At 40.7% G+C, this 12,119-nt stretch overlaps 1 protein-coding gene across 3 annotated transcripts in view; it reads right to left on the bottom strand.

The window, feature by feature from the left end:
- Positions 1–747: 747 nt before the first annotated feature.
- LOC126390217 (AP-2 complex subunit alpha-2) overlaps positions 748–12,119 on the bottom strand; it is a 24,865-nt gene continuing 13,493 nt past the window's right edge. For 2 of the 3 annotated variants that reach the window (XM_050044427.1, XM_050044446.1), the window contains 11 exons: positions 10,603–10,834; positions 8,401–8,565; positions 7,944–8,033; positions 7,181–7,314; positions 6,811–6,893; positions 6,525–6,613; positions 6,128–6,252; positions 5,928–6,044; positions 3,797–3,866; positions 2,811–2,945; positions 748–2,673 (listed from right to left, as the gene is read on the bottom strand). In XM_050044427.1, the coding sequence (XP_049900384.1) occupies positions 2,596–2,673; positions 2,811–2,945; positions 3,797–3,866; positions 5,928–6,044; positions 6,128–6,252; positions 6,525–6,613; positions 6,811–6,893; positions 7,181–7,314; positions 7,944–8,033; positions 8,401–8,565; positions 10,603–10,834 (1,318 nt within the window). In that variant the 3' untranslated portion in view covers positions 748–2,595. The remainder of the gene's footprint in view (positions 2,674–2,810; positions 2,946–3,796; positions 3,867–5,927; positions 6,045–6,127; positions 6,253–6,524; positions 6,614–6,810; positions 6,894–7,180; positions 7,315–7,943; positions 8,034–8,400; positions 8,566–10,602; positions 10,835–12,119) is intronic. The other variant, XM_050044437.1, reaches the window with a different exon arrangement.

Genomic DNA, 12,119 nt, shown 5'->3' with positions numbered 1-12,119 from the left:
GTTACAGTCACTGATAGTAAGCACTGAGTGTACTGGATACAGTACCAGGGACCCAAATCTAGGTCTTACAGTCAGGGTTTAGGCCCAATTACGGTATAGTTTAGCATAAGCTTGTACTCTACTTGAACACCACTTTACAATAACATCCAATGAGTAGTTATTTGAAACTTTAAAAGTGCCGTTTCTCACTCTAAAATATGAAAGGCAAATTTGTTAGCCAACAGTAGCTTAATTACACATCTGAGAAATTCTAATCAACAATTATATGGAGCAACCTAGCTAAAGACAGTCCAATATTTTGTTTGGTTTGTTCCTCCGAGCAATACCTCTGACATTTAATAGTCATTTGACCTTATGGTGGTACTGTATCCAAATAGCCTAAAAAGAACATCAGTGCTTATTGTCAAGTGGTCATTCACAGCTATACTTTGTTCTATTTATTGTTAAAAAAGAAATGAAATGTCACCCCTTGACATTCACCTTCACCCCATTTGCTTTCTTGAAAATAAGCTGCTAAACAGAAGGCACAGTGTGACACTGGGATATTTGGTCTTCTTGACAAAAGTAAATAGATCATTCAAGACCTCCAAAAGGACCAAAGCCACTGGCCTTATATAATGTGAAACCATATATCCCATGAGCCATAACTGATTATTATTATTATTATTATGGATAAAACATGGTAACATCACAGTAATGCTTGTCTGTTCCAGATTGAAGTACCCTTATTCATAAATCAGTCAAACCTTTTAACAATCTAAAGATTTATTCTTACACTCTTTACATTTATTCTTACATTCTTACTAATTTTCATCAATATTTCTGAACAAAAGCTCATTAAAGAATAGTCTGACATTTTGGTACATACTCTCTTATTTCTGTTCTTGCTAAGAGTTAGAGAAGAGGATCAATACCACGCTCATGTCTGTCTATTAAATATAAAGCTACAGCCAGGAGACAGTTAGTCTCTGATTAAGCTAAGCATTAAACTAACATAACTCAGTCCAACAGTTAAAAAAAAAAAAATCCAACTACAAGCACGTTATTTCTCGTCTAATACAAAAACAGCTGTGTAAAGGAGGTTATGAGTAACGAATGCCCCAGAAATGAGTCCTAAAACCTGGAAATGAGTTAGCATTTTTGCACTCGGGTTCCCTCGTCTCCAAGTGAATGGGTTTTTTTTTTATGGGTTTTGGTTACATGCCTTATAAGGTATTATAAACGTTTGTTTGCCATTGAACCTATTTTCTGCAATAATAAAAATCCATTATTAAAATCCCACACACACAGACTTTGCTGAGGGAACCAGGGCGAAGTTAGCTTCCGCATAAGCCTACAGAAAGATGTCATCACTGGAGCACTCTGTTTCTATCTGCTGGGCACAATGACTTCTGGAGTCTTGCTGTCGTGTGAACCCCCCCTGCAGCCTGTTGTTTGTACACTGCTGTAGTGGTAGATTGTTTTCACCTTTGGAAAGAGCCAGTCTTTATGCAAAGCATCCAATAAAGATTATAATAAACATACATCTCATAAAACAGAAAATACACCAGACGTTACTGAAATAAAGAAATATTACCAGTTTGGCTGTGCTGTGAATAAAAGCATTTAGGTGAAAGTAGTGTGACAGTGTGGCAGTGCTTTAGACTTACATATATTCAACATTACTCTTGTCTAATTGAAGGCTCGTTCTGTTGTTCACAGAGTGACAAGAGCTCATAGGCACGACTGTGGAAACAAAATTAGACAATGCATTTCATAACTATCAGAAACTGATATCCATTTGCTACCTAGTGTTCTATATTATTTTTTTTGCCATTTTTCTGAAGTGCCTGAATTCTATGTGTAAACTTTATACACATTATAGCTCAAAAAATGTCACCACGGAAAAAAAAATAGTAGCGTCCAAAGACTATTATTTGGTAAAAAATACCAAAATGCAAAGCTTTGCTTTTCCTCCTGAGATGACAGACATGTAAAATTGGTGAAATAAGTAATAATGCTGATAGTGAAGCAGAATTCTCTCATCTAAACCTATCTGATCTACCTATGTGATCTACTTTTTTGCCGAACAAGTGCAAAATGGGCAAGAAGTTGAGGAAAAGTTTCCATTTCTGTGCATCATTTGTTTAAAACGCTACAAGAATACATATCTCATAGAAATGCTATCAGAACAACTGAATTCATTGTTGAGATCATTGGTAAGCTTACAATCCTGTTGAGATTTTCAACTAACTCAATCTCATTAATGCTCCTTAACCAACTCTTCAAAATGTTTGAATAAGAAAGGCAGTACCCAAGCAGCAAAAACACACAATTTCAAAACTGTTCAGAACTCTGGAGCTGCAGAACACCACAGAGAAGCACTCAGAGCCGCTTGCACCATCCGCAACATGTCGGCGAAGGTGCTCAGTGTGAGTACACAAGGCAGGTTTAAAGCAGTGTTATATTAGTAAAGCTATGTGCGAAAAATACATTTCACTTCATTGACATGTGTAAGTAAAAAAAAAGACAGAATTTACACTGTACAAAACATCATTCCCATCTAAAGTGAGACCAGGAGAGTGAAGGTGGAGAAATGCTTGTGCTGTGATGAGTCTAAAACTGATCAGAGAGAAGATCACACAGTCTTTTAGACACAGTGTCCCTGCTGGTCCGGACGGTGAGACGGTACATCTGAATAGAGAACACACACACACACACACACACACACACACACACACAGAGTTACACATGCTATATGATGGTTCAATACAAGGATGAATCTGTGTGTGTGTGTGTGTGTGTGTGTGTGTGTGTGTGTTTGTCTTTACCTGTGCCTGTGTATTGGGCTCCAGTCTGAGGAGGCAGCCCACCTGAGAGTTCTTAGTGTGAATGACTCCGGCTCCAACAAAGTTTGCAGGATTGGGATCCACCCCATCCAGCAGAGCTACACCAAAACCTAAGATCTACGAAATCAGTTACAGAAGAGGAATAAAAAATAAAAACAAACATCATGATTATATGTACACAAAGAAGAAGAAAATCAGGTCTAAAGAAATCATAGGCCATGCGTCTTACAGTAATTCAGACTGAAAACTGCCTTCAAACAGTGTAGGGGGCTGCATTGGTGGGGGCCTGTTGTTTAAAGTCTCCCTCCACTCAGAAATGTGTTTTTCTTCTGTTTATGTCCCCTTAAATGAATGAGCTTTACTGCACTGACTTGTATCTGTGCAAAGTTGGTGACTAGAGAGGTGTTTTCACATTCCTCTAATAAAGGGGGCAACATCTATCCTTACCTTAAAATTTGAGATTGATTTGTAAGCACAGAGAGCAGAGTTAGCATTAGCATAGTGAACGTTTTGACAGCAAACATGGTAGAGTGTGTAGTTTTTGGACGTTAACTGGACACAATGTGAACACACTTTAACACACTGTACCAGATTGTATTATTACAACCACTAACGCTGTGTAAGCCACTGGCAATTAGCCTACAAGCTATCAAACAACATAAAGAAATAAAAGTTGTTAACTACACTTACCATTCTGATTCATCTGCTAATCGCCAGTTTTCGTTTGGTTCTTTAAGGTGCTGATGCGACATGTCATAGACATTGAGTCTAGACTGTTTTATCAGTTTCTATATTTTGGCTGACAAAAACTATCGCCTACCAACAGGGATGTCATTCATGCAGATTTTCTCCATGATGTGAATATGGAGTGGTTAAACAACTCTCACTACAGCATGCCAAAATGAGTCCAAATGTTTAACACTAATGTACAGCTAAGCAGTTTCCCTTAATTTTTTTTTTTTTTTTACCTTGGCATTGGTAACATCTCTGTCCATTGGGTGTTTGGCTTTGAAGATTGTCTGAACCTCTTGCTGAGGACTGAGGACACAGAGAAGAGAGGTATAATTATAGTTACATATCTGCAGGTGGTCAGGAACATGACCTATCTGAACCTCATTCTGGTAATATTTTGTGAACACTCGCATTTATGCATGACCCAAATGCCAAAAACATTCAATCATTCATTTTCTGTAACTGCTTTTCTTATTAGGGGTGGCGGGGTGGCTGGAGCCCTTCCCAGCTGACACTGGGCGAGAGGCAGAGTACACGCTGTACAGGACACCAGACTATCACAGGGCTGACACACAGAGACAGACAACCACTTACACCCACAGCCAATTTAGAGTCACCAATTAATTTGTCACCATTTAATGTGCATGTCTGTGGATTGTGGGAGGAAGCTGGAGTTTCCGGAGAAAATCCACACTGACACGGGGAGAACATGCAAACTCTGCACAGAAGGACTCCCCCACCCCGGGGTTCAAACCAGGAACCTTCTTGCTGTGAGGCAACAATGCTAACCACTGCACAACCGTGCCGCCCAATGCCAAAAGAGTCCAAAGCTATTCACAATGCTCTGTGTTCCCATTATTTTTACAGCAAGATTATTTTACTGGTGAGGATGTGCCACACTGTTGGCCCTGCTGAACAACAAAAACAACATTTTTGCCTGGTTGAAAACAACGAATTAAAATGAATGTAAATTCATTTCAGTTTAAGTTTTTGAACTACCGGTATATGGCCTCCAAAAAAAGGAGACAGAATGAAGTTCTGTCAACTCCTGTGACACTGAAACACTGAAATTGAACAAACGTGACATTCCAGGAGATGTCGCTATGCTACAATTGCTTCACATTGGAAACTAAACTAGCACAAACAATAAACATTAAACATTGTGGCCGTGCCCATACAGTTCTCCAACCATATGTTTTATGTGTACACCTATAAGCCACAACATTAAGAGCACTGGTTGGTGAAGTGAATAACACTGATTGTCTTGTTAAAATGCAATGTTCTGCTGGGAAACCTTGGGTCCTGGCATTCATGTGGATACCACTTGACAGCCTTCACCCAACCAAACAACACTGCAGACTAAGTACCCCCTCCTCATGGCAATGACACTCCCTGTAGCCCCACCAGCAGGACAACGCACCATTGGCCCGAGGAATGTGACAAAGCGCTCAAGGTGTTGACCTGGCCTCATAATTCCCCAGATCCCAATCTGATCAAGCATTGGATCGGATTCTGTCCCTTGGCTTCTGGCACCAGAGCATCAGTGGTGGATTGTGTGGGTTGAGTTGAAGTGGTATTCCAGTACATCGCACAGATGTTCAATCAGATTGAGGAATCTGAATCTGGGAAATTTAGAGGCTAGGCTGACACCTTGAACTCTTTGTCACATTCCTCGGGCCATTCCTGAGCACTTTTTGCAGTGTGGTATGGTGCATGGTCCAGCTGGGGGGGCCACTGCTGTTGGGGAGCGTCATTGCCAGTGTTTGAGAGGGTGAAGCGTGTCAGGTGGCATCCACATGGATGCCAGGACGTCAGGTTTACCAGCAGAACATTGCATTGTAACAAGATGATCAGTGTTATTCACTTCACCTGTCAGTGGTTTTAATGTTGTGGCTGATCGCTGTATATGTAGCTACACACTTCTGGGGCATTTTACCTGGCTTGAACAAAAATATATTAGAACTTCTGTTTAACTTAAACTAATCATAAAAACTAAGCCTTTCTGAAAAACTGAAACTAAACTAAAAACTAACAAACTTAACTTAAATGAAATCAAAAATTACAACTGAATAGAATAAAATAGAAACTGAAATTTCAAAACTATAACCTTGCTTGGAACCAGATCCAAAATGGCTATCTGACTACTGTATGACAGTACTAAACCAATATTGTGTTTTTAGGAGACCTATTAGCCATAAAACAAACAAAATATACAGTGACTTTTGGATCATTGTTGATTCCAAGAAGTTGAACTACATTTCAAATAGTTAAAGTATTGTCTCTCATAAAACTGCAGTTGTCTCTTCCTTTTGTGACAGAGACAAGTGCTGAGGCAGTGGCACATTGATGATGTAAAGTGAGCCTTACAGTCCAAGCTGTTTCCAGCGTTGGAAGAATTCTTGGGATACCATCTCTGTGGGCTGAAAAAACTTGTTGAGCATCACAGGGAGTTTCACTGCGATGTTCTGAAGAGTTCCACCATATCTGTCCACACAAATACAGTCAGAAAGTAGCATATAAAAGTGATTATTATACATCAAAAATTAAGTATGCATTCAGACACCAACCTGAACTGGATATTGAGCACCGGTGCATCTGTGAAATCTGACACACACTCAATGTTGAGGATCTGCTGGACCTGAGCCCCACCTTCCACTATGGGGTCTACGGCCTTAGGGTGGACATTCAGCTGTAAAGTCAATGGTTAAGGACTCTTTAAACACCTAAATGACACAAGCATCGGCTCAGCTTAGCCTATAGCAGCTCTGGAAAGTATTCACACACATTCAAGCTGTCAGTTTTGTTGTGTTGTGCAGAATTTAAGTGTAAAGCACTTCTCAGCTGGGAAGAAGTAGTAGGTGTTGATTTAGTAGCATGTGTTATGTAATCTGAAGTATGCTTTTTGGGATGGAATGGGACAAAAAAGTCTGTAATAAGAAACTATCAAGCAGTAGAAAGGATATGGGTCTTTAGTGTGTCATCACAGGTCACTGATGTGGTGAAGCTGAGGAACTGAGTAGATGTCTTGTTGCCGTAAAACGCATAAATGCGACCTGAAGGATGACAACAAATAAACTGAGTTCATTCTTTTTGAAGTAATCACATATGACCAGTATCCATTACATTTAAAATGATATATAATTACTATTTCAATTCCACATCTTCTTCTCTAAAGCTAGCCTAGAAGTATCCTTTAACAATATCCTAACATTTCTTATAGAAAAATAATTAGAGTTATAAAGCTACTCACCCAGGTTCTGCCTGTACTCAGATTTCAGTCCAATCTGCAACAGCTGGTTCTCATAGATCACACCGTTGTTCTTACAAACAAACCTGGAATTTACAAGAAAACAATAACAATTTTACAACAAAGACCTTTCAGAACCTTCACATTTGTCAACCCATATGCTTGGCTTGCAACAAACTGTAAAGAATAATTTTAGGATATCTCAGCCTCCACAGCTTGAATTTTTTTGACTGTCCCCTGTTTGTCACCCAACTGTCTGAAAGTGCAATTCTAATTAACCCCGTTAATATCTAATAGAATGTGGATTACCCTACAGCATGTGTAACCACACTGTCTGCAAATGCCATCAACTAAGCTCACAGAATGGTCCCACCTTGAGAAATTTTCCTCAGAGACATCTATGGATGCAGGAGTGGAGCTTTCGGACAAGACATCAACTAGCAGACTGGGTCCTGCTGGAGGGGGGGAGTTTAAATTCAGCAGGTCTGTGAGGGGCTGGGTGGGTGCCTGAGAGAGAAATATTCACTTTAAAATACAGTGTCAACATGCAAACAACACCAAAATCTGAACAGATGTGTACAGTTTTTTTAATCTACAAGGCTAAATACAATCCCAAAAGAATCCAATTATTCCTCTGCTTTCTATAGCTTAAACTTTTCAATGGGCTGAAGCTTGAATTCACTTTTTGTGTGAGAAAATGTAAACCATAACAACACTACAGGTCTTAGGTGCGTGGGCATTTCCCATGTTGTTGGTTGACTGTCAACTGAGAGATGGCGTAGTTAGCAGACGCACTGTCAACTTCTGTGAAGCACTATTGGCTGAGGAACATCATACTGAATAGTCTATTATGTTGACAATATTTCATGATACTGTATCATGCCATGAACTGCAACTTAAACTGTCTGTCAGTTTTAAAACATTCAGTGTTGTACTGGTACGTTTGTATTCCACTGAGGAAGCAGAGGCTAGTTAATATATCATGCCAGCACTAAAGCAAGTGGAGAGAGCAGTGACGACCAGGGGAGCTTCTAATATAATACAGGATATATTGGAGACAAAAGTAGCTGCCCCTCCAGTGGAAGTAAATAATTATGTAATTCACTCTACTGTGTTGTTTTTAGCTATCAATATACCATGGTCCCAGCAGAGAGTATGGTGGGACTAGAGGAGGCAGGACGGGGTCTGTTGGTAGGAAGAAGGTCTGCCATCAGTGAAGGAGAAGACTGATGGAGAAAGAAGAGGAAAGAGAAAAAAAGAGGAGAAGAAGGATAGAGGGGTGAAGGTGGGGAGGGAAGGAGAGAAGACAAGTAAAGGTGAAGATCAAGGAAATGCTTAAAACTAGAGGAAAATAAAGGAAAGGCAGTAATGACCAATATGATGCAGGCTTGTTTTAGGGATTAGGGAGCACCGCTACAGTAGAATAGCACATTGCAGAAAATGATTCAATGTGCTGATTTGTATGAGAAACTGGTGACGTTTCCTTACTTGTTAAGATAGCATCGGGTTTGTAGGAAAAAATATATGGTGAAAAACAAAAACTCAAGCTGTACTGGTCGTATTTTACTGCTACTTATTACACTGTGGAGTTACCTTGTTTGTGCTTTCAGTGTTCTCACTGTGCTCGGTGCTGCCGTTGACATTCCAGCGGGCGTCATCGATGTCGGGCAGGTTGCCTGGGCCCTTCTTCCTCTTCAGTTTGGCCAGGATTGAGGACTCTCTCTCTGGGAATGGAGGCATTTCTTCTAAGACTGTGGCCTGTGGAGGAACAGAGAGAGTGTGAGACAATAATGTAAAGCTTTAGGTTTTTAGGCAATATAGACAGTTACTGCACCACCGTACATTTAGCACCACAGGAGTGGCCACTGTGATACCAAGAGTGTTTTTTTTTTCAACTCACAAGTGTAATTCAGGAAGTCACTTGGACATTTTAAAACTAAAATAACTACAGAAAGTACATCATGGCACAGTGAGATGGGCAAGGTTCCGTTGAGGCAGATGCCGCTTGATGAAGCCGACAGCAATAAGTACAGCATGAGATGGAAGGATATATTCACAATGTGAACTTTTATGAACATGGTGAAATGATGCAAACTGAGGCAAAGTCATTCCCATCTCAACAAAAAAGGAAGAAGCCACGCGGTCTTTGTGTAGAGACCAAGGATGAGTCAAAATTGCTCCCGCACTGCTGGGTATTTGTCTCCTTTAACCCTTCTGGGGATCAGTTAAGTACTCTATCTACTTGTTACTGGATACAGACCATGGTGCTGACCTAGTCTCTCTTTACTGTAGCATGTTACTTTGGGTGGGCGACATGTAGCCGTACACAGATAATATAAACATTAGCCTTGATCTTTTCTGGCTGATGATAATTCATGTTATCAGCAACCAACCCATCTGACCTTTTCCAAATCTCTCTAACATTACCCCCGAAATTAGGAGGAAGCAAACCAGACGCTGGTGATCTGACATTAGGCTAACTCCTCTTAAAGTTAAAGTTAAAGTTACACTGATTGTCACACACCTGAGTGTATGAAATTTGTTCTCCACATTTGACCCATCCCCTGAGGGAGCGGTGAGCAGCAGCGATGCCGCGCCAGGAATCATGTGGTGATCTAACCCCCCAATACCAACCCCTGATGCTGAGTGTCAAGCAGGGAGGCAATGGGTCGCTTTTTTATAGTCTTTGGTATGACCCGGCCGGGGATCGAACCCACGACCTCCCAGTCTCAGGGCGGACACTCTACCACTAGACTACTGAGCTCTTGATGTCACTATACATTAGCTACCTAGTTACCAAGGTTTTGTCTAACATTAGCTAACTTACGATGAGATTATATACAATGTAATGTGTCCATGAAGATTGTGACAGTACCCCAGCCACATCTTTTAACCATATTCAAAATTTGGTTTCTTTTCAACATAGACAAGCCTAGCACATAATATATTATCTAAGTATAACAGGAAATGGGACAGATGACTGAGGCTCTGCTGGTAATAGAGCTTGCTCAACTGTTACTTGAGCACAGAGCGGAATGGGGCAGGATTTAAAAAGGACTGACTGGCTAGTCATTGAGTGGGTCTGCATGTTTGATTATTGGTTTCTCAAAATTTACAAAAACTGTCAAGCATAGTTTCCCTAAAATAGATGTCTGAGGGGTATGGAGGAAGGGGGCTTCAGACACAATTCGATCATCCCACAATCACTCTGATGAGAACACACCTATGCTTTTGGACATTTGTAAAAGGACTCCCAAAAGAAAAAGAAGAACCAACTGTGACTGCCCTAAATGTCATGGGTACAAAAACAAAGGTGAGCCAATAAGATGAGCCTTGATGCAGACTTCAGCTAATGACATGTGTCCTACTGATGATGATCAAACTCTCAGCCGAGCGTTTGACCTGCACTTTTCCCCAATCCTGTCTTCACTGTGACGGACTGATCTAACTTCACATAAAATGAACTACTCAGAGGAACATGCTGCCCTAAATTGTGATGCAATTGTACAATTTGATTGTTCAATCAATTATTGTCATCTGCTGATCATATTTCAACAGAGAGTGATGTGGCTTTGGCCATAACTGTTAAACATTTATTGCGGATGTGAACTAATATTATATATACCAAGTGATTCCATTCAGAATGTTGACAGCACCTCACAAAAGCGCGCGTGTGTGTGTGTGTGTGTGTGTGTGTGTGTGTGTGTGTGTGTGTGTGTGTGTGTGTGTGTTGTGTGTATGGTAGACTGTTTGGTGTTATCAGTATTTTGTCCACATCCTACATAATTCACTAACCAATATGTCAGTGCTGGCGATGCAGCTGAGCCTCAGGTACTCGACAGCTCTTTGCTGAAGCTCCACGTCAGCGTTGCGGAGCTGGCTATCTGAGCGCAGGACGTCTTGAATCGTGCCCTTCACTTCTGGAAACAAGTTAATGAACTTGATGTAGGCTGACAGCAACAGTGCCCGAGTGGGCACAGAGCATAGGTGGAACTTGGAGTGGAGAAGGTTGAACTGGACTAGAGGGCTGAAAGAGAAGACAACACAAACCAGTAAAACGTCTTTACATCAAGGTCAGCTCAAGACTTGTCACAAGATCAGGGTATATGCAGGAATCCTGAGGTTAATTTCAATACCTTTTAGTACCAATAGATTTTTTAAGACCTTCCAAAAAAACCTTAAGACCTCATCGCCACTTCAAGCTGTCGTTAGCAGCAATGCATCTTTAACTTACTAAACAGTTGTAGTTTGCAATTAAATCTATGGAGCACAAACATACAACAGAACTCAGATAAGATGAGAAGGAATAAAGCTTGAAAGAATAAATTAAACCAAAGGCAGGTTTATTAAAATACACCTTAGGCCATAACAAGTAACACAGCTCTACAGCTCAACATCAGCTATTCAAGGCCAACTTGCTGAAAACAACAACCTTATGGCTAGCCCCTTGCATGTGGGATTTGGGGCTGACCCAAAAAATTCGAAGCTTTGAAGCTTCGTTTGATGGCATGGGATTCGATTGTGAAAGAAAAAAAAAAAATCGAATATTAGGCCTTTTTTTTTCTCCCGTTTTTTGGGGGGACCTTGAACGCAACACTAATCATGCCGTCCATTTACGGTTGTTTTTTCCCCTTTAGCCATATGTAAACTCAAAGAACGAGAAGCAATGTCTGTTAGGCATATAAGATTTCATGTTCCAGTTCCAGTTTGTGTTTTTAATTGATTGATTGTTTTTGGTTGGTTATTCAAAAAGAAAACATCTCCAACAAGGAAACAGAAAGCCCGACGTGCAATGAATGGAGACCTATTATCCTGCTTGAACATAGACAACTAAATTCTTTCAACAGTGTGACTCAAAATAATGATAAAATAGATTTTACTGATGTAAAATAATATGCTGATGGTGACATTTTCCACTGGTCCACTGTGCTCTGAGGGCCGAATTCACAAAGAATGAACTGCGGCCGCTGATAGCACCTTGAATTGCACTTCACTTGCACCCGCAGTTTGCTCCGTCTTAACGTCCTATTCACAAAGGATATTGTACTAATGATATACCAGCGCAAACACGCCCACAAAGTTTGGCAGCTGAGTGCGGTTTGCCCCTGATTTGCCCCTGATTGCAATAAGCCACATGGCAAAGTATAAATGCTGGCTTTGCGCCAAGAACACCGTGGCAGAACAATGGCAGACTTTGTTTGGCAAAGTACTGAATACTGTATACCCTCATGTAGTGATGTCTGCTGCTGAGTCAGTCTAACAGTGTGGGATGGGTTGAGGCTGTGGATTTGACCAAGTTTGACCACTTTATC

Source organism: Epinephelus moara, chromosome 1 (genome assembly GCF_006386435.1).
Source record: "Epinephelus moara isolate mb chromosome 1, YSFRI_EMoa_1.0, whole genome shotgun sequence".
Lineage (NCBI taxonomy): Eukaryota > Metazoa > Chordata > Actinopteri > Perciformes > Serranidae > Epinephelus > Epinephelus moara.
Note: the sequence above shows the minus strand (reverse complement) of the source record. Positions and strands in the feature narration are given on the sequence as shown.